At 42.8% G+C, this 23358-nt stretch overlaps 1 protein-coding gene across 1 annotated transcript; it reads right to left on the minus strand.

Annotated features, from left to right (window-relative positions):
• Positions 1 to 3730: 3730 nt before the first annotated feature.
• Positions 3731 to 7163, minus strand: LOC309506115 (uncharacterized protein). Its single transcript, XM_082179697.1, has 2 exons — positions 4161 to 7163; positions 3731 to 3976 (listed from the first exon to the last, which is right to left on the minus strand). Exon 1 carries the CDS (start codon positions 7156 to 7158, stop codon positions 4372 to 4374), a length of 2787 nt encoding a protein of 928 aa, XP_082035823.1. The 5' UTR covers positions 7159 to 7163; the 3' UTR covers positions 3731 to 3976; positions 4161 to 4371.
• Positions 7164 to 23358: the final 16195 nt, after the last annotated feature.

A 23358-nucleotide genomic window follows, 5' to 3' on the forward strand; every position in this document is an offset into this window, starting at 1 on the left:
AACAAATAAAGGACAAAATGACCCTTCTTATTCCATTGTGTTGAATATCTATCCCTAATTATTTTAAGACAGATATAGCCTATATCCTTCTGAATGTTTAGTGTTTAGCCTACATAGGCTACTTTGTTAGGCTTGTTGCTAGTGATTATTTATCTGAATAGAATTTAAATCGATTACCATTGCAATAATTTTCGTAAAAATTAAAAATGTATTAACAAGTTAAAACTGAAATGCGCGAATTTTGAACTATATTCTGTTCACAGGTTACGGCTGATACAACCATGATCTGCTCCTTATTATACGAAAGTAGAATATGATTATACTGAGCTTTAAATATAGGCTATAGGACTCCACGCGAACAAAGTCACACAGTCACTGTTATCAATCAATGAAATTAAATTCATGAATTCATTCATTCAGGAAAGACAATCCTGTTGTTCATTATCCTTACGCACGAGATCTGCTCCAGCTATGTTTAAAGTAGAGACCGCGTCGCTTTACGTTTATGTTGTTTTTCCGTTTATCATGAACGCTGTCAACATAATGTCTGAGAAATTACATATACAATACTCTGTGCGCAAAAGTAGGCCTACAAGTGCGAGGGCACTAAAAATAAGATCTGAGGCTATAAGATGCATCTGGCGCACTTCTGCGGTACACTCGGACTTATTGAATGAACAGCGTGGGGCGTTATTGGCACATTGGGCGTGACTTCTGATTGTGACGCAGTAAGAGGGCGTGGTCTTTACCTTGAGCGTCACAACGGGGTCAGTGTGGGGAAAATAAAAACAAAAATGTATAGTTTATATGAAAAGGAGGAGACCTTTCTGCTGCTAACTTAATGAGGGGAATTTCACTTCAATTCTACGTCTCTTCCCCTTTTGCAATATACTTTATTTTTTATTTGGCTATGTACTACAGTACTAGTCAATTCTATTTATCTTTGTGAAATCATAGAAATGCACACACTTGAAGCAAAAAAGCCAAAAATATGTTTGGTCAGACAAATGTCCTGCATCGCTTCAAATCTTGCTTGTCCTTACTGAACTTTTCTGTTTAATTGTTTCCAAGTCACTGACTCAGTATGACACTGTATTCCAATTTATATCTGCTGACACATCTCATGAGATCATTGGAACTATAAAGTGATGCAATATATGTTTAGTTCTCCTTTGTGGTAAAAAAAAAAAAAAAAAAAAAAAAAAAAAAAGACAAAATGATGACAAAAATCATGAAGATCTTAAAAAATAAAATAAAAATAAAAATCATGAATATAATCAAGAAACATAATTTTTGCTTCTTCTTAAGACGTAATACTTAATTTTTTAAGCAAATGATGTAAAAAAAATTAAAAAAATAAATAACTTGTTTTATCCTAACTTGTAAAAATAAAACCTCAAAATGTTGGATAAAAGCTGGATTGGGAGTATGTGTCTTGTTAGTGCTATTATCACTATTAGTCCCAGATGCACATTATAATAATCTCTCTGGAGTTCAAAATATCCTGAGATATTATATAAGATAATGATTTTTTTTTACAATGACCTTCATTCTCAGCTCACATACCGGTAGTCACACAGTGACATAAATATCACATTCTATTATACTGATTTATTTACTTTTTAATGATTTTTTATTTAAATGATAACAAATTACACATAACTACACATAGATGTTCTTTTGTACCATTTTCTTTTAGCTTTTACAAAGGTTTACTATATATCCATCCCCAAATCAAGAAAAGTTGGGACATTGTAAATTGCAATAAAATCAAGAATCTGTGATTTGTTAATTCTCTTTCAACTTTATTTTTACTGAGAAAAGTACAAAGAAAATATTTCTGTTTTCACTGAACAACTTAATTTTATTTTGTAAATATAAATAAATTTAGTTTTTGATGCCTGCAACACACTCCAAAAAATCCAAAGAATGCCACTTGAATCTGTTACGCAAGGAGAAAGCTGTTCTATGCAAAGATGCAGGTGAGTTCTCAGGGCCAGAGATCATCCAACGCTATTGTTACGTCCCTAAAATGGCTAAGGGCATGAGGGAACACAACATAAAATAATAGAAATAATTCCCGGATTAATTAACCCGGTTAACGTGATTAAGGTGCTGGTGCAAAAAGGACACAAGGACAAAACCAGGATTTGAGTTATGAAAGTGCATATATTTATTTGTCGCACCAGCGTGCACACAAAAAAAAGAGAGAGAGACAAAATACCGTACCCAGGGAGTAGGAGCCTGAGCGGGGCTAAATTAAAGAAATAAACAAAACAAAACCCACACTCTAACTACATTCCCATCCCCACTAAACTGCTACAACAGGAAAATAATACAAAACAAAGTTGACGGCGCTCAGCACGTCCTACCTAACCTACACTACGTAAAAACGAAAACATACAACAATAGCACCCGCTCCTTACCTGATGTACTAACACGGATTTCCCTAGGTGTTGCATGAATGGAAGTCACGTGACATACTATCCTACTCACTACTCCCTGGCCGGTTATAAAGCAACATACAAAAAGAAACGTATGGACTCAAGTCCAACGTAAATCAAAAATAACCAACACTGAGAGAAAATAACCAAGTAACTCAAAATATAAACAACAAAACAACAAAACAGGACACGCCGCCGCGTGAACCAAAACGAAAATCAAACAAAGCTCCTTCTCTCTCTCCCGCTTCCGGTCTACGTCAGCCTCTTATAGTAAGGAATTCAGGTGTACGTCGTAATGATGATGATGATGGACGGCCGGCAGCACCGCCCTGAGAGATGACAGCGAAGAGAGAGTGACAGCAAAAACAACAACACAAACACATATCCTCTGAACACGTAACAGCTATCTCACGACCAATTCGTACGAATTTGTACGAGTGAGTAAAATGTGACTGATGCGTATGAATTTATACGACCTCATTCGTACGAATTCGTACGATTTGTCTAAACCCCAGTGACAGTTAGGTTTAGGGGCGGGGTCAGCGATAGGTTATTCGTACGAATTCATACGAATTGGGCAACTCGTAAAATATGTACGATTTAGCAAAAATTTTACAAATTCGTACGAGTGAGGTCGCATGAATTTGTACGCATTAGCCACCTCGTAAAATTCGTATGAATTGCTGTGAGATCGGGTTGGATCATCTCAGATCCAAAACAGTGGACATGTGTGCTGCGATCAGATGAATCCATGTTCCAGCTTGTTTTTGGGAAAAATGGACATTGAGTTCTCAGTCCCAAAGACGAAAAGGACCACTTTCATCAGCGACAGGTACAAAAGCAAACATCTGTCATGGTATGGGGGTGCATCAGTGCAAACGGCATGGGTTACTTGCATGCGTGTGAAGGTATCATTGATGTGGAGGCATATTTTGGGATTGTACAGAGACATACAGTATACTGCCATCGAGATGACATCTTTCCTGGGCAGCAAGACAATGCCAGGCCTCATTCAGCATGTGCTTAAACAGAATGGTTTTGTAGACACTTTACACCATAGAGTGGATGTGCCTGACTGCCTGCAGTCCAGATCTGTCTCCTACTGAAAATGTATGGCCCATCATGAAAAGGAAAACCAGACAACGACAACCACGGACTGTTGAGCAGATGTCTTATATCAGCCGAGATTGGGCAAAAAAAATCCACTTGCAAAACTGCAACAATTAGTTTCCTCAATTCCCAAACATTTAAAAAGTGTAATTAAAAGGAAAGGTGATGTGACACAGTGGTAAACCCCCACACACACACACACACACACACACACACACACACACACACACACACACACACACACTGTAAAGGACTCTATTTTGTGAAGTTAGGTGGAAGGCTAGTCCACTACGGAACTCCGGCAAGAAGTGTGACAGGAGACAGAAGATTGTTAACTGTTTATCTCTTCAGGATGTGTCAATATACATGTCCAGCATTATACAGCTTTTAGCCATAACTGAGGTGGTAGAATGTGGTTTAGTCTGAAATAAACAAATAAATATATAAGAATATAAATGAATACAGTAAACATAAAGATTCACCTCAGTATACATCATCTATACATGTTTATATTGTCCACAGCGCGGCAATCGGATATACAGCTGCGACATGATAGTGTTAATATATCGCTATATAACAGCTAAATATAAGGATAAATGAACTTACATTCATGCACGCACATTTACCACTCGTAGAAGATGGCGGCAGAAACGAAACTGAGAGAAAACTGAAACCGCTCTGGCGGAATGCACGTCATCGGGCTGTACGTGCGTAACAGCGTAATACACATTAAAGGGCTACCCATACCAAATGAATAAGGAATTTAGTACAGCCGCCCCCAGATTAGCATAGCTAAAATGTAGAAGATATAAATTCCTTAGTTCTTAACATCGGTTTCATCACCGTCCGGGAGTGCTGGGAGTTGAACTAGCTTAGCCACAGGTCTAAGATACAGAGGATCCTTTATTCTGACCTTTGCTGACCTAATATGACCGCTGGGAACCAGACTCTCAACCCTACCAATGGGCCAGTGAGCACGAGGCAGTTGTGGGTCCACCACCATTACCGCTGTACCCTGAGTCAGATCCTGAGTCTCACGCTGCCACTTAAGACGAGGCTGGAAGTTAGGTAGGTAATGCCGGGTATAGTACGCCCAAAAGTGATCAACTATAGTCTGGGCATGGCGCCATCGACGCTTAGACAGAGGTTCTGGGGTGTAGACCACTTGGGGTAGCGAAGAGTCCCGCCGCCCCATGAGGAGGAAGTTGGGCGTGACTGGGTCTACATCTGCAATGTCAGACGAGACATAACCCAGTGGCTTACTATTCAGGATACCCTCTATCTCCACTAACACAGTGTGCAAGACATCTTCAGGCAGGGATTGACTTCCTACAACAACCTGCAGGGCTGACTTCACAGATTTGATCTCTCGCTCCCATGTGCCGCCAAAATGCAGAGCCGCAGGAGGATTCATCTTGAAAGTGATCTGATGGTCAGCCAGCCGTTCCTGCAGTTGAGGTTCCATTCTCCTGAAGGCTTCTCTCAGCTCTGTTTCGGCACCTCTGAAATTAGTCCCTTGGTCAGAGAGAATTTCCGAAGGAGTACCCCTCCGTGCTATGAAACGTCTCAGGGAAAGTAAGAAAGCATCGGCATCCAGGCTATTGAGGAGATCAAGGTGTATGCAGCGGGTAGTCAGACATTTAAAGATCACACCCCATCTTTTTTCTGAGCGGCATCCTACTTTGACAGTGAAGGGCCCGAAACAGTCGACACCTGTCGAGAAGAATGGTGGTTGATGAAGTCGTAGACGAGCCAAGGGTAGATCAGCCATAATGGGTACTGTTGGCTTAGCCCTCCACCTCTGGCATTGAACGCACCCCCTCTTGTGTTGCTTCACTGCTTGCCTGCCTCTCAGGACCCAGTAGTAACGACGGAGCTCAGCAAAAACTCTGTCCGGACCGGGATGAAATAAGCGTTCATCAAAGTCTTGGATGAGGAGCTTGGTAACAGAATGATGGGGGTCTAAAACTGCCGGATGAGACTCGGTTGGACTCAGGCCTTCCAATCTCCGGAGCCGTCCTCCAACCCGAATTAAACTTAATGCTTGATCAAACTCCGGTGCCAGAGTGTTCAGACGACTGGAAGGGGCCACTGGTTTGCCTACCTTCAAGGCTTTAAACTCTAAAGGGAAGGACTCAACCTGAGACCGACTTAACAAAAACGCTTCAGCGCTTCGATAATCAGGGCTCTGAGTTCCTGCATCTAAGTTGGCCGCCCCGTAAAGGGACTGGTATGTTGCCTTAACCAAGGCTTTCCAGGAGGTGAATTGAGCTGCGTCTGGCATTTGCGGACTCTGGTCATCTACAGTTAGTCCACAGAATACAGTCTTTCTGGTTTCTGAGGAATCATCTCGATTCTCCATAGGCGGTATAGCTGGCCACTGATCTGGTGATTCATGGAGGAAATGAGGTCCCTGATTCCACCGACTGGGATTTGCCAGCTCTACCAGTGTCTTCCCCCGGGTGATGTCATCTGCCGGGTTATTTGCTGAGTCCACATATCTCCATGAGTGCAAGTCAGTCAATTCCTGGATTTCGGCCACTCTAGTGCCGACAAATACTTTATACCGGCAGGACTCAGACTGTATCCAGGTCAAGACGGTAGTAGAGTCAGTCCAGAGTGTCGTCGACTCAATATGAATGGTCAGCTCTTGCAATAGAAGCTTAGCGAGCTGTGCACCCGCCAAGGCTGCACAAAGTTCCAACCGCGGCATTGTCAATTGTCGCTTTGGAGCTACCCTTGACCTGGCCATCACGAAGGAAGTGTGGACTTCACCCTGTTGCTCGATAAGCAGGTACGCTACTGCTCCATATGCCACCTCGGCTGCATCACAGAAAATGTGTAAGCTGAATCGGGACGCCTCCACCTTGAAATGTGAAGGGATGTAACAACGGGGAAACACAACCATAGCAAGGTTAGGTAATTCATGTTCCCATGCTCTCCAGCTCTCAAGCAGATTTGTGGGAAGGTTTGGGTCATCCCAACTTCTCGGTTTAGCCCAGAGCTTCTGGACTAAAACTTTAGCCCTGGTGGTGAAGGGGTTGACGAACCCTAAAGGGTCATATTGGGATGCCAGGACTTTGTAGATGTGTCTCATTGTCGGGAGACACTCTGTCATCGGGCGGTGTCTGTAACCCAGACGATCATTGAGGCAGTGCCACATCAGACCTAGAGCCGGCTCCTGAGGGTCAGAATGATTCTTCTGCAGCCATAGCTCTATACTCTGTGATTTCGCATTCGCGGGTAAGTGCTCAACCACTGAGGGGACATTGCTGGCCCACTGCCGTATTTCGAACCCCCCAGATGCAAGAAAGGATCTCATCTTGTTGACTAACTGCCTGGCTTGTTCCACAGTGGGAAGACTCTGTAGGCAGTTGTCCACATAAAAGCTTTGTTCTATGGACTGTCTCACTCCTTCGTCGCCTGCCTGCTGGTCTCTGACATGCTTCTGCAGTGCAAAGGTCGCACAGCATGGGCTGCAGGTTGTTCCAAAAGGCAAGACTTCCCACTGGTAGATATCAGGCTGATCTCCTTTCCGCATGTTTCGCCAGATGAACCTCAGAAGAGGTTTGTCCTCCGGCAGGAGTCTCACCTGATGAAACATAGCACGTATGTCTCCGCTGATAGCAACTGGATTCTGTCGGAATCGAATGAGAACCCCCCAGTAATGAAGCACCAAGGCATGGGCCAGAAAGGAGCTGCTGGTTGAGGGAGAGACCTTGATGGATGAAGGAACAGTTGAAAACTAGTCTGTCCTTACCATTGTGGTGGACAAGATGATGTGGGATGAACCACGATTCCTTATCCATATGTAGAAGTTCTGGCGGGACCTTGACAACATATCCTGCATCCAAGAGCTTCTGAATCTCGGCCTCATAAACCTTAGCCTTCTCTGGATCCCTGCTCAAGCGTTTCTCCGTACCCCTAAGATTGGGTAGAACTGACTCCCTGGTACCCTTCAGTGGTGGTGCATTTGGAGAGCGTACAAGGGGGGTAGCATAACGCCAGATTCCATCCACTTCCACACGCTGAGTTCTGCTCTCCAACAGTTCCATGGCTACTTGGTCCTGTCGTGATCGCATTACCAGCTTCTCGTTGCGGTAAGGAAGAATGTCCAACTGCCACAGCCTTTCTACCTCTTGGAGTATAGGATCTCGCACCGATGAAAGGGAAGTGAGCAAACACTGTTGAGGTGGTATTTGGTGCGGGAGAAGCCCATCTGGTCCCTGGAGAACCCAACCGAGCTGCGTATGTACAGCTGCTGGTCCGCCATCTGAGCCTAATCTGGTGGGCTCCTTTGCAGTGATTAGACCTGGGTAATCAGATCCAATTAAGAGAAGGGGCTGAATCTTGCTGAATGATGGAAGAGGAATACCCCTTAGGTGGCAGTAGCTCCTCTGAAGTCTCTTACTAGGGTACGTCTGCTCAGTCAAGGTCAGGAGAGGTGCAGAGAATACACCAGCAAGGTTGTACCTCTCTTTTGGCCTGGACTGGGATGAGAGCTGAAAGTGGACAGACTGTCCCTCTAGTTGGGTAATATCATGACGAATGGTACGAAGGGCCATAACTTCCTTCTTTCCTTGTAGTCCTAAGTGCTGGACTGCTGCGGGAAGAATAATGCTGCGCTGTGCACCATCATCAAGGATCGCGTAGGTTTGTATAGACTTCTCACCTTTCCACAGTAACACAGGGGTGACCTTTAGAAAGACCCGTCCTGTATGGCTAGGTGGTGTCACATAGATGCGGTCACTTGAGGTTGTAACTAGCATGATGCTCGGGCCTTGCTGTGCTATACGATGAAGAACTCTAAGATGCACGTCCCCACATTCCCCGCATGGTTTTCTCAATGTGCACTCATTACAATTGTGGTTGGTGCGTCCACATTTCCAGCATCTCTTACCTTCTTTTATCCACTTGATAAGTCGCTCAGGTGGGCATTCAGTGATCTCATTGCACTGAGAGAGGTAGTGCTCTTCACTATGACAGAATAAACACAGACGCTTTGTTCTCTGGACTAGTTGCTGATTTGGAAGAGCCTCTGTTCGGACATGCTTTACTTCTTTAACCTCCTTGGGCTGATGAAGAGCCTGCGTGCTCGAAACGTAACATACGCTATGCGATAATTTTGGAGCTTAGGTGTTGCCGACTTTATATTTTCTACTTGTTGGTTTCTTAGTCGAGCACCCTTTTGAGACTGATGTGCGTGCTTTTGTTTCATTTTTCTTTGCTGATTACTACCATGATAAACGGAGATGGCCCGGGTCTGTGGCTTAATAATAGCTGGACGCTCTCTACGTGGAGCTGGAGCCTTCTCAGTGTGGTAGCGTTGAGCCATCTTTGATGAAAGCCGTTGGGCTTCGGCCTTGACCTTCAACCACTCTGCAAGATCGTGCAAATTATATGGATTAAGACTGTCTGTATTCAGTCTTCCCCTTAGTTGTAAGTGCTCTATGAATCCATCACTGTAGTGTTTACGGAGTTTACTAAGCAACCTGTCAACATGACCGGTACAGGTAAGCTCTCTTCCTTGTGGTCCCTCTAGAGACATAAGCATACCCACCAGAAGATCAATGTTAAGAGCAAAGTTCTGGAATGCTTTTGAATCTCCAGCCTTGATATCTGGTAAGTTCATTAGAGCCGCAACCTCACTTTGTGCAAGCTGGTGGGGTTGGCCGTATTGGCGCTGCAGGGCTGCCATAGCTGCTGTGTAAGGTGCAGGGTGATGACGGCATGCTTGGGCTATCAGCTTTGCTTCGTCAAGGACCAAATGCTCCATCAGTACACGATATTTGTAATGTTCTGTGAGCTCAGTGTGGGGGTTCAGCAGATTGTCAAGGGCTATTTTCAGATCTGTGAACTCTCTTTCACTGTCATTCACAAGTTTTGGTAGCGATGGGACTGGGACTGGTTGGAGCGGAGGTGCAGCAGGTACTGGCTGATATACTGGACGTGTGTGTGAGGCCAGATATGGCACAGTGGATGCAACTGGAGGAAGATGCCAGTTCTGTACTGATGACTGAATGGAGGGCTGCGGTGTGTAATATCCTGTGACCATGGGTGATGGCTGATACGGATGTGGCACATTTGTTGGTTGGCTATGTGCAGGGATCTGTAATTGGTAAACTGGTGGCACCAGAGTGTTGTGTACTGTCGTGGCTGTAGGCAGCTTCAATGACGTGATGATTTGCGGCAAAGATGATATAAGATTATAGGAAGCAGGAGAGGACGTTGCACTGCATGCCACTGCTGTCTGTCTCGCATACGCTACTGCTGGCAGCTGAATAAAAGGTTGTGGTGTGGGTGTGCTGTACACTATATGAGCTGTAGTCGGAGATGTCTGCCACCGTACAGATTGATGGGAGGTGTCCCTGGGCGCTCCAAGGCCTGGAATGAGCGTCTCTGTATTCAGTAACGGGATGGCCGGAACTGCAGTAGCCTTTGGCCTGACAATGGGTGGTGAGTAAGCTTGAGCCTGTTCCATTCGCTCGGAAAATGGAGAAACAGTGCCACTACTTGATGACTCACACTCTAGCTGGCTGTTATCTCGGTGCTGTGGTACTGGAGATGTGTAATAAGAAGAGGAAGGAGATCTACCAACATCTAGCTGCTCCACCAGGCTACTGAGCCCCATGTCTATACTTCCCCCACTGACTATGGCAGTACCTCGTCCATACTGCAGAGATGATAACTCATGTCTTGTCGGCTGAACCCCAGTCGAGGCGGGCTCGGCCTGCCCACTGAAGGTCAACGGTGCCGCAGCATGATCCATCTTCAGCTGCTGATATATCTCATGAGGCCCAGTAACTGGCAGAAGGGATTTAGGCAAGGCTACCTCATAAGCTTGCAGATATGAAGGGATCTGACGCGCTCTGGCTTGCATTTGAGCAGGATGCGTGGTATCTGGAGAATAACATGTTGTCTGTTGCTCCATGTCACCGTAGTGGCTATAGCATCCGGCTCGAAGGACCAAATGTAAAGGACTCTATTTTGTGAAGTTAGGTGGAAGGCTAGTCCACTACGGAACTCCGGCAAGAAGTGTGACAGGAGACAGAAGATTGTTAACTGTTTATCTCTTCAGGATGTGTCAATATACATGTCCAGCATTATACAGCTTTTAGCCATAACTGAGGTGGTAGAATGTGGTTTAGTCTGAAATAAACAAATAAATATATAAGAATATAAATGAATACAGTAAACATAAAGATTCACCTCAGTATACATCATCTATACATGTTTATATTGTCCACAGCGCGGCAAATAGCGCTAAACATATGCACGTGAATTATACTGGCATCACTCGCCTCCAAACACATTAATCAGGATATGAACATAATAACAACAATCGGATATACAGCTGCGACATGATAGTGTTAATATATCGCTATATAACAGCTAAATATAAGGATAAATGAACTTACATTCATGCACGCACAGTTACCACTCGTAGAAGATGGCGGCAGAAAAGAAACTGAGAGAAAACTGAAACCGCTCTGGCGGAATGCACGTCATCGCGCTGTACGTGCGTAACAGCGTAATACACATTAAAGGGCTACCCATACCAAATGAATAAGTAATTTAGTACACACACACACACACACATATATATATATACAATTAAAATTAGTTTATATTTACAAAATACAATTACGTTGTTCAGTAAAAACATTGGAAATCTTTTCTTTGTACTTTTGCCAGTTAAATAAATTTGAAAGATAATTAACAAATCACAGATTCTTTTTACATTTTACAAAATGTCCTAACTTTTCTTGATTTGGGGTTGTATTTTGTTGATTAGATTGTTGCATCAAAAAGATAAATTATCAAGATAATTCACAATAAAATTCTTAAATGGCCTTTTTTAATCACAATATTAAAGTCACATTTCACAAGCAACTTTTTAATTCTAATTTTTTTTATTGTAAGAAAAATGGTTTTACAGTTTGTACGTGTAGGATAACTATTTTCAGTAAGAACAAGGGGCAACACTGTATTTTACAGTATATGTTACTATAATAATTACTATAAATTGTGTTTAACATGCAAGTAACCCTAAACCACATCCTAATCCAAACTCTAAAAAACTATTATTATTATTACTCAGCACTTAAATAACACGGACACCTTAAAATACAGTTGTCACGGTGGGTTGCAGGAAGGCAGACAGAGACAGGATATGTTTTCCAAAATGAAGGTTTACTTTAATAAACTTTAAAAACATGTAGCAACACACATCTAAATATAACTGAAATCTTCTTCTTCTTCTTCTTCTTCTTCTTCTCTAATATTAATGGCGGGTCGCAACCAACTTTTCAGGTGCATACCGCCACCTACTGTACCGGAGTGTGTAATTCAAGGTTTTAGTACTTCAGGTTACAAATTTAGTGCACCCATTTAAAAAAAAAAAAAAAAAAAAGAACCCACCAAAAAACCACCACAAAACAACCTTTTAAACCTATATGTTATGGTCTAATCCTGTATATTTGAGAAAGTTAAAAAGAGCTTTGCAACACTCCCATTTTTCCTCACTCATCCCCAGTATCCTTTCTAAATTCCATCCCCGTCCTAATTCACATATCTTATCACGTAAGATGTTCCTCTCAAAATCATATTTACTACACTTCATGATGACATGCTCAACATTTTCAGGAACATTACATACCTCACATTTATTAAGGATGGCTGAAGCGAAACAGTCGTTCCGAAGCTTTGCGAGATCCCGAAGCGCAGATGTGTCGAAACACTGATCCGAAGCGTGATTCGAAACACCCATGTCACGTGACTATGACCAAACGAAGCCTCGAAGTGTTTCACTAGTGTTTCATCAGGTGTGGTCCGCCGAATCAGCGTTTGATTGACACGGTCGGGAACAGACCACACAATCGCACATCTGTATAAAAGTGAAATAAACGCATTTTGACCTCGTGGGTTTTTGTGAGAGGAGTTTGATTTTGAGATAGCGGATTTTTGGTGATATAGTGACATAGTGCGATTTGATTAGTTATAGGCAATTTAGACTTACATTTAAATTTACACAACACATTGACTGATAGGCTAGAGACAGACAGAGTATACATATAGTGACACATTAATAGATACATAGATATAAATATATATAGACAGCTAGATTAATAGATAGATACATATATAGATAGATTACAGATACATATATAAATACATATATTATAGATCGATACATATATAGATACATAGATTATAGATACATATCTAGATACATAGATCGATTCAGATAGATTTGGATAGATAGATAAAATGGTGGCTCCCCAGAAGAGATGCCGTACATCAGTGGTGTGGGAGCATTTCCATTTAGAAACCCCAAATAAAGTGAGATGTGTGTATTGTGATCGGCAGCTAGCCTACTGCAACAATACATCATCCATGATGCGCCATTTGACAAGCAACAAGTGTCCCTTGTGAGAGGATTTTTTCAAAGGCTGGAGAAATTATCTGTAAAAAAAGAAGTAGGCTAAGTCCTTCCACAGCAGATAAATTAATATTTTTGAATAAAAATCTCTAAAAAAGTGAGACATTGTGGCTTGATTTCTTTTATTAATATTCATTTTTCATGACCAAAATAACATTATGCACAGTGAGGAGCCTATAGGTTACAAGCTTCACATATTAGAACATTGTAATAATAAAAAAACAACAAATTTTTTTAATGGCTCGTCAAGGTTGTTTCAGATCAACACCTGCAAGTGACCACTAGGTGTCACCGTTGAGACGGGTGTCGGATTGATTCGAAGCCTCGAAACAATATGGCACATTTGGTTCAACTGTTTCATTGGTTCACGAGGCCTCGATTTTGCCATCACTAACATTTATCAGACACACATTTTGCCATTAAATACAGTGTTGATTTTAATAACTGAAATCTGACCAAGACGGAACTTAAATACAAACACAGATGACACTGATTAACGGAACACAGGTGATACAGATGATGATGATTAACTAAACACAGGTGATACAGCTGAACTAAATGACAGTAACCATAGAAACGAAGGAGTGGTGGGAAAAGAACAAAGGAAAACAGGAACCTTTCAAACAAACTTAAAGTCCAAATAAGCACGGACACATGACAGTAGTGTAACGGACAAATTCTTGCTGTTTTGAGTAGAATAATTTCATTTCTATATACAGACATTGTCATGTAGTATACAGACACTGTAATTTAGTGTACTTGATTAGAATGCCACCAGAGGATTTGTTGATGACCTATGGCACCTCAGAGACTTTTGAAACTGTATGTTTGCTAATGACGGCACATTCTCAAAGCTCATTGGGAATTGAGAAAAACAAGTCGCAAATGAAGACTATGGGGAAATGGCACACATCACTAAGTTTATGATACAGTGTCTGTTTGTATCTCTTACGATAAACAGCATATAATGTAAAAGAGAGAGGATGGCAGAGAAAGAAATGGACATATAAAGCAACAAAGAGTCAAATAACATACCCTGTATATTCATAAATCAATTTATCTAATTTTTCTAAATAATCCCACTTACTCTTTGCTGTGAGGCAGAACTGTTGCCAACTTTAGCACCCGTTTGATTCAGTGGTAGTAAACTGATGGCATTCTCATGCTCTTTAATATAATTTGGAAGATGCACATGCTGAGAGGTCAAAGATCAGCATGTGTGTTCTGGGGGGTATTCCAGAAAGCAGGTTATGTGAGTAGGTGTAAGTAGGTGTAAGTGTAAGTAGGCGGATAACCTCAACTTTCGGTTCCAAAAACGGAGGTAACTTTCAGGGTATGTTAGTAGTCATAGCAACTGCTCCGGAGCAGGTTATGTTCCAGGGTTAGTTTGTTTCAGAGAGGTGACGGAGCATGGCGTGCCCTTTTGAAAACGATCCAGTGGATGTGGAAGCACAGATAATATGAAATCTTTTCCGCTGTGAGAGGGTGATACGACCACGTATCGATGTGTTTTAGTATCCAAATGAATATTTGCGGGAGCGTTACCGTTTTTCAAAAGAATCGTTAATTTATTTAACGAAGATTTTGAAACCATACATAGCAAACGTGACACATCGCGGATTAGCACTTAACACGGAGCACATTTTGTGCATTGCCCTTCGCTTTTTTGCGACAGGGAGTTTTTTGTATACAATAGGCGATGCAGAGCATGTGGGAAAGGCAACTGTGTGTAGGGCTGTTCGTACGGTATGCATTGCACTGAAACGGTTCCTACACACTTTTGTGCAGTTCCCTGGCCATAAACCACTGAGGGTCATTAAAGAGGAATTCCACAGAGTGGCGGGTTTGTCCGTTCTATGATATTCTATGACAGACCATTTTAGTTACATAGCACTACTTAATCTATCCATACTGTATACAGTCACAATAATTTTAAATGTTTCTAATTATATAACTTTCAATTTCAGGGTTCCCAAATGTGATTGGGTGCATTGATGGAACCCACATTCCCATTAAAGCTCCTTCAGTCAATGAAGGAGACTATGTTAATAGGAAGTCAATCCATAGCATCAATGTGCAGGTGACAATAGATTTTTTGGGTGCTAAATGTTTGGGTGTTTAACCCTCTGAGGTCTGAGCTGTTTTCTGGCCCTGGAGGTGTTCTGACATGCTCTGACATTTGTGCTTATTTCTGTTACTTGTGACATTGTCATGACTAAAGTCTTATTACACTGTATTTAGCACAAACTCTGCTACAATAATATATCAGCAGCATGTATGTACAAGTTTGTAGTTTTGAGATATTGACATTTATGCGTGGTTTATGAAAATACCTAAAAAAATTGTCACTGAAATAAGGCCATGAAACCCATACTGATTATTTCTTCACAAGACTTTTGAAAATTGTATCACGTAGCCTAGAATATTTGCTCCAAAACTATGTGAAAATCACCCTGACTGCTCATTCAGATAAGATCACAATTAATTATAATAATTAAATAAATCATAATTAAATCACCCTCATTACTGGTCCCCACTAACTAGGTAATATGTGATGCAACCCACCTCATCACTAATGTTGAAGCCAAATGGCCAGGGTCTGTACATGATGCCAGAATGTTTAGGGAGTCATCATTGTGCCACAAATTTCAACAGGGTATGTTTTGCCTTACACAAAGGTTTTTTATTTTTTTTAAATTATTTTTTTATGCAATTATTACGGTGGCCGAGAGAGCTCAACGCGCTGCAACTGAAGAAAACACATGCAAATAGAAAAAACACCTGCAAATTAAGAAAACATCTTCATCAGTTTCACAACACATGTGTGCTCCAAATACTCACAACACAACCAAATACAGAAACGCGCTGCAAAAGTTCACAACACAACCAAATACAGAAACGCGCTGCAAATAGGACAGAACACAACGGAAATGTTTCCGGGGAACCCAATAAGTGACGGACCCGGCTGGGACGTTTTTTATTGCTCGTGAGCATTACCTATGCCCTAACGTTACTCCCTTAAAAGGGCAGACGGCAGAGCCCTTGACGTGGGCACTTTGGAAGGAGCGGGGCACTTGTGTGCCATTATGTAGCCGTTTGGAACGGACTTGATGAAGGGAGCAACGAAAGCCAATGTAATTTCCTCATTATTTTCACCTGGGATTCCCATGACAACGCAGCGCCGTCTCATATTTGGACCTCTTATATAGCCTACTGTCTATTCATGGGTTTCATCAGGTCCCTTTCCACAGGTGTATAAAATAAAGCACCTAGATTATGAATGCAGACTGCATTGTGCTTGATTAATACACCTGTGGAAAGGGACCAGATGAAATCCATGAATGATTTGGACCCTTCATTCTAACATTTCTTATGAAACTTATTTTAACATAACATGAATGTGTACAATGTAACTGATGTATATATTAATATCTTTCCCTCGTGTTCTTTTTCTCTATCTTTTTTTCTTTCATTTATTTTAGTCTTCAGCTTGTTCTTTTCTGATTAGTATTCTTATGACATTGAACATATTACAAATGCATTTTTTATATTGTATACAAAGTTGTATGTCATAAACGTGTAATCTCTGTACGTTTTGCAACAAAAATAAAATAATAAATTAAATTAAATTAAATTAGACAGCTCCGTAAGCACGTCCCAGTCGGGTCCGTCACTTATTGGCTTCCCCGGAAACATTTCCGTTGTGTTCTGTCCTATTTGCAGCGCGTTTCTGTATTTGATTGTGTCGTGAACTTTTGCAGCGCGTTTCTGTATTTGGTTGTGTTGTGAACTTTTGCAGCGCGTTTCTGTATTTGGTTGTGTTGTGAGTATTTGGAGCACACATGTGTTGTGAAACTGATGATGTTTTCTTAATTTGCAGGTGTTTCTCTATTTGCATGTGTTTTCTTCAGTTGCAGCGCGTTGAGCTCTCTCGGCCACCGTAAATTATACACTTTAACTACCTTTATAGGACACTTCAATGGTTACTTGCTGGGGGACAGAGGGTACCCTTGTCTGCCCTATATGATGACACCCTACCCTGAACTCAGAACACGGGTCAAGGTGGAAATAACCATAGGCATCCTGAAGGCAAGGTTTCAGTGCCTGCGTGGGCTCAGGGTCAGCCCAGAAAGGGCATGTGACATCACAGCTGCTTGTGTTGTTCTTCACAACATTGCCACACTGAGAGGTGAGAGGGCCCCCCCTTCTCTTGATGAAGATGGCCAAGAGGAACCCCCAGTGAACCCAGTAGACCAAAGAGATGGCAGGGTGGTACGAGACATGATTTGCCAAAATCACTTTAATTAAAACCAGTTAACAGTCAAGTGTTGTTCATTGTTTCTTTATTTCCTGTAACAAATGACATTTGTATTTATTGCTTTAGATTTCATTCAACAACAAATGACAGATTAATGTTCACATACTGTTTCCCACCTTAAGCTGGTGCTCCAGCAATTCAATTTCAAGTCTGGCCTTTTTTAGGTTAAGCCTTTTCTCCTCCATTTGAAGCTGTATAAGGTCCATCTCCATGTCACTTTTTCTGATTTGCTTTTGAAGGTGGACCTTATACAGCTCTTTGGCAGGCAACTAGAAAGACAGAATAATTAAGAGCGGCGCGCTTGTTCTAAAGCGGATTCCTATTATAACGGCGGATTTGTCAGGTGCGCGCCAGGAGCGGTTCACAGCCGAGGAGACCGACGTTCTCGTCAGGGACATTGGGGATGGAGAAACCCACCCAAATTAACTTCGGTTAAACAGGCGTATGATAATTTGGGTAAATGTGTAAGCTAGATGTATGCTTTTATAATAAATTGTCTATCTATCTATCTATCTATCTATCTATCTATCTATCTATCTATCTATCTATCTATCTATCTATCGTAATAATGTATGATTTGCAAAAATGAAAACTGCTGCTTCTGTGTAGATGAGAGAATCAAAGTGTATGCGCGTTGTGCACACGCTACATTGATTATGGCCAAGCACGTGCCCTTAAAATAGCATATGAATAACATGCCACTGACTTTAAACTATTTTTTCCTGGTTAGTGGCGCAATTGTTTTCTAAACCTGCAAAATAGCTTGAAGGAACGTTTGCGCCGGAACACGCCTCCTCTTTGCGCTAAACCGCCCCCGGGAGCGCAAGTGTATTTCCTAACTTACCGACGTGCTTCTGTGGAGGGAAAAGTCCGCTTTGCGCGGGTACAAAATAGGAATGATACATGCCTCGGTGTACAAAGTAAATTGCGCTGGGTGCAAGATAGGTCCCGTCATGTTCAATAATGAATTCACAAACATCAGTCTGCATTTTTACTAAAGCATATGATTTCATTCAGTGTACAGTTTTTCTCGATTGCTTGAACTAAAATTTCAAAACCATAATGCTATTTTCTTTTTTAAAAAGCCCAGCCATTTCTCTAAACTATAAACACTATTACCCTGCTTTGACATATGAGTCAGATTTGTTGAAATGTCACTGCAAAACTACAAATCCCTTAATTTCTCAACCATGCGGTCATTTAGACCATTTAATATTCACTCAAGTCATCACAGCTTTCGCTCAGTTTGCACACAATTACCCAATTATAAACACTAAGAGTCCAAATTTACACCAATTTAGAACCTTCAATAGGGGCCCGATTAATTCATAGGGGTCAATTCACTCAGTTTTGGAACAATGGATCCAGAGAGACGTGAAGGAAGAGGTCGATGACACCAGAGAGGAGGAGGAGGGCAAGGGCAAGGGCAAGGGCAAGGAGACAAGCAGTCTCGGATAAAAATTGTGCCGCTCTAGTTGACCATGTCCTTGTCCATGGTATGACTATGAGGGAGGCTGGGCAATGAGTACAGCCAACTTGAGTTGCTTCACCGTCGCCTCGATCATACAAACCTTCAGTGAGGAAAATTGGAAGGTGTACTTCAGACTGCTCTCTACTGTAACTTTTGAGTGCTGTACTCTGTGCTGTTACACATACATGTACTGTAGAGGTTGCAGAACTACTGTAATAAAAAGAAATGCATCGAATTGCTTAGCATACAGAAGAGTTTCTGAATGCTTCCATTTTGTAAAAAGGACAGTACAGTAATCAGTGCTTCACAGAGACGATGGAATGGAAGAGGCCTGCCTAGACATTTCAGCTGATGCGTGCCAGGGGTGGATCAGGCATGCAAGTAGATTTTACCCCCGCTGCCTGGTTAGGGCCAATATAGCCTGTGATACTGAAGAGATTCTTTCCCAGACCAAAGACGGGATGCTGGGGCAGATTAATATTTTTGTTGTTGTTTGGTGTATTGTCCTGTGCAGTACATTAAGGAATACATTTTTTTGCAAATGAATACAAACCCGATTCCAAAAAAGTTGGGACACTGTACAAATTGTGAGTAAAAAAGGAATGGAATAATTTACAAATCTCATAAACTTATATTTTATTCACAATAGAATATAGATAACATATCAAATGTTGAAAGTGAGACATTTTGAAATGTCATGCCAAATATTGGCTCATTTTGGATTTCATGAGAGCTACACATTCCAAAAAAGTTGGGACAGATAGCAATAAGAGGCCAGAAAAGTTAAATGTACATATAAGGAACAGCTGGAGGACCAATTTGCAACTTATTAGGTCAATTGGCAACATGATTGGGTATAAAAAGAGCCTCTCAGAGTGGCAGTGTCTCTCAGAAGTCAAGATGGGCAGGGATCACCAATTCCCCCAATGCTGCGGTGAAAAATAGTGGAGCAATATCAGAAAGGAGTTTCTCAGAGAAAAATTGCAAAGAGTTTGAAGTTAACATTAGTGATGGCAAAATGAGGCTTCCTGAACCACTGACACCTCACAGCCCATTGCTTCAGCCAAAGGTTCATTACTCGAAGCTTCATTCAGCATTGCTCACTAGTGACACCTAGCTACTGTGCAAAGAAATAGCAAACAAATTAATTAATTCTGAACCAGTCCCCCCCCTCCCCTAATTTTATAAAAAATATATTTTATAAAAATATTTTTTATAAATAAAAATATGTATTTCTTTATTTTGTACTCACTGTTAATGTCTGTAACCTTTCATTTGCAATAATAAAAAGATATGAGCAGACATTTGTCCATTACCTGTGTATAATATAAAATATGTATCTTTCTCTGTCTGAATTTATTTGTGCAGAGTCACACACACAGTTAATTAATTATTCATAAATTGTTTGGATAGTGACAGTATGAACAACAACAGTGACACTGTGTTGAGTGCAGTGCTTATGGTGGAGGGAGTGTAATAAAGTATGCAACAGAATAGTCTGGAAGGAAGGATTACAATAGATTTTTATTGAGAAACAGAATTATTTCAAGTGTGTTGGGGTTTAGACGATTCCTCTTCTCGGACAAAATCTCTCTAGCCTTGGAAAAGATCCTTTCACAAGGAACAGAGGATGCAGGGGAACATAAAAATGCCAGTGCCAGCTGGTATAAATGAGGATACTGATGCTTCTGTTGAGCCCAGACAGGGGAGGATTCCCTCTTTCTTGCTGGCTCCATTACCAGGAAAAAGGAAGAGGTCACAAAAAGCATAAAAATCCAAAAGGGCAATCCAAATCAAAAAGCAGTCCAATCCAGATCCTAAAATCCAGGCCAATCCAAATAATCTTATCTAATTCATATAACAAGACTATAATTGTCACGGTTCATAGATCCAATGTCTCTCTCTCGTCTCGTGCTTTGTTTGTTTACATGTGTGTGAGTGGGTGTGTCCGGCTTGTTATCACTGATCAGCGATCCAGCTGCAATCACTCATCATCAGCTGCAGCCCATCTCATCACAATATATAAACTCACCACTTTCTCATCTCCCATGTCAGATCGTTGTATGAAGTCCTTGTGTTGTGTCTGATCCCGTTCCCGTTCCTGTTCATCGTCTCCGTCCTGAGTTCCTGTGTTCCGGTCTCCGTCTTGTGGATTCGTTTGATGTCAGGATTTTGTCGGCACTTCAGAGCACCCTGCACTTCTGTCTTCACCGCGTCTGGCCATCGAAGTCCCTGCGCCACAGCCTGCATCATCTTGGACTTTCATCATCATCATCATCATCACTACTTCATTCTAAATAAAAGAGCTTTTACTTGCACATTGTTTCCTCGTTTCTGTCGTAACAGAACGATCTGACCCAACATGGAAACAGCGAGTAGTACAGCACCATCGATGGAGGATTACATCAATAACAGCATGGCGCGTATGGATCTTCAAGAGAAAAACCTCAATGATACTGGTCGCGCTGTTCAGGCTTTAGTGGCGCAGGTGTCCGAGCTCACCCGGCAGATCCAACAGATGCGAGCTCCCACTGCGCCGCCCACACCAGCCGTTCCCCCCACACCATCTGAAGGCCCATCCCAGTCAGAGCCCCGCCTACCAGTTCCAGAACCCTACTCAGGTGAACCTAATTTTTGCAGGGCTTTTCTAACCCGGTGTTCCATGCATTTCTCCCTCCAGCCCAAAACCTTCAATAATGAACGTTCCAAGGTCGCCTTTGTCCTCACTCTCCTGACTGGGAAAGCGGCATTATGGGGGACGGCGGTGTGGGAAAATCAAGCCCCGTGTTGTTCCTCGTTCCAGGAGCTCTCCGCCGAAATGAAGAGTGTTCGACCGCGCTGTCGCCGGGAGAGAAGCCGCAAGGATGCTGGCCGATTTACGTCAAGGAGAAAGATCTGTATCAGAGTTTTCGATCGAGTTTCGAACCTTAGTGGCGGAGAGCCAGTGGAACGAGGAGGCGCAGTGGGACATGTTCCTGCATGGGCTGGCTGACCGCGTCCAAAGGGAAATCTACGCCTTGGACTTACCTCAGTCACTCAATGACCTCATCGCTCTGGCGCTACGAGTCGACGCACGGCTATCAAGAGTCGGAAGTCGCGCAACGAGCAGTCGCCCTCTGGCAGGAGCCGAGGGTCCACGTTTTGGAGGCGGGGACGCGGTCAGCCCCGTCTACGATCACGAGCCCATGCAGGTGGGTCGAGCTCGGCTTTCCCGGGAGGAGAGGGAAAGGCGGAGGTCCCAGGGCCTTTGTCTGTACTGTGGAGGAGCCGGGCACTACGCTTACAACTGCCCGGTAAAAGGTCAAGCCCGATAGTAAGTATGAGGCTACTATCGGGTGGGATCTCCGCCGAGAAGACCTCATCAACATCTACCCTCCTTCCGGTAAGACTGAGATGGTCAGCACGCATTCACGATTGTCGAGCACTCTTGGACTCCGGGGCTGAAGGTAATTTTATGGACCATTCATTTGCACGTCAGTTTCAGATTCCCCTCAAACCCCTCACACATCAGATCGCTGTACATGCACTCAACGGACAAGAACTTCCTACCATCACTTTTGCTACTGAAGACATCACCCTCATCACATCAGGCAACCACACTGAGACCATCTCATTCTACATCCTGGACACTCCCCTTGCACCCATAGTACTTGGTCACCCCTGGCTCACCCGTCACAACCCCAAAGTGGACTGGCAGCTCAAGTCTGTGTCAGCGTGGAGCAGTCGATGTCATGAGTCTTGTCTAGTGTCTGCTTGTCCGTCTGTTTCTGTCCCTGTGTTCCAGGAGGAGGCAATGGATCTGTCTAACGTGCCCGCGGAGTACCTGGACCTGAAGGAGGTGTTCAGTAAGTCTCGGGCTGCTTCTCTTCCTCCACATCGTCCCTATGACTGTGCTATAGACTTATTACCAGGTACGGCTCCGCCTAAAGGCAAGTTATATTCACTCTCGACACCTGAGAGGGAGGCTATGGAGAAATATATTTCTGATTCTCTAGCAACGGGGTTCATCCGTCCTTCCTCTTCACCAGCGGGGGCGGGTTCTTTTTTGTGGGGAAGAAGGACGGATCCCTGCGACCTTGTATTGACTACCGGGGGTTGAACAACATCACGGTAAAGAATACCTATCCTTTGCCGTTGATGTCTTCAGCCTTCGAGAGGTTGCAGGGAGCGTCCATCTTCACAAAATTGGATTTACGTAATGCTTATCATTTGGTCCGCATCAGGGAGGGGGATGAGTGGAAGACCGCTTTTAACACCCCCAGAGGGCACTTTGAATATTTGGTTATGCCTTTTGGCCTTTCCAACAGCCCAGCGGTCTTCCAGGCACTCGTCAATGACGTGCTGCGAGATATGATAGATCAGTTCATATATGTCTACCTGGACGACATACTGATTTTTTCTTCTTCTCTCCAGGAACACGTGCAGCACGTCCGACGAGTGCTTCAGAGGTTGCTAGAGAATGGGCTTTTTGTCAAGGCGGAGAAATGCGATTTTCATGCACAGTCTGTTCCATTCCTAGGGTACATCGTGTCGGTTGAGGGAATGCGCATGGATCCTGAGAAGATCAAGGCTG

The sequence above is a fragment of the Leuciscus leuciscus genome, assembly GCF_965113295.1.
Source record: "Leuciscus leuciscus genome assembly, chromosome: 9".
NCBI classification, from domain to species: domain Eukaryota; kingdom Metazoa; phylum Chordata; class Actinopteri; order Cypriniformes; family Leuciscidae; genus Leuciscus; species Leuciscus leuciscus.

What these genes read in the sequence shown, in the direction of transcription:
- LOC309506115 (XM_082179697.1), bottom strand. Translation starts at nt 7,158, where the DNA reads ATGTTTCATCAGGTGAGACTCCTGCCGGAGGACAAACCTCTTCTGAGG.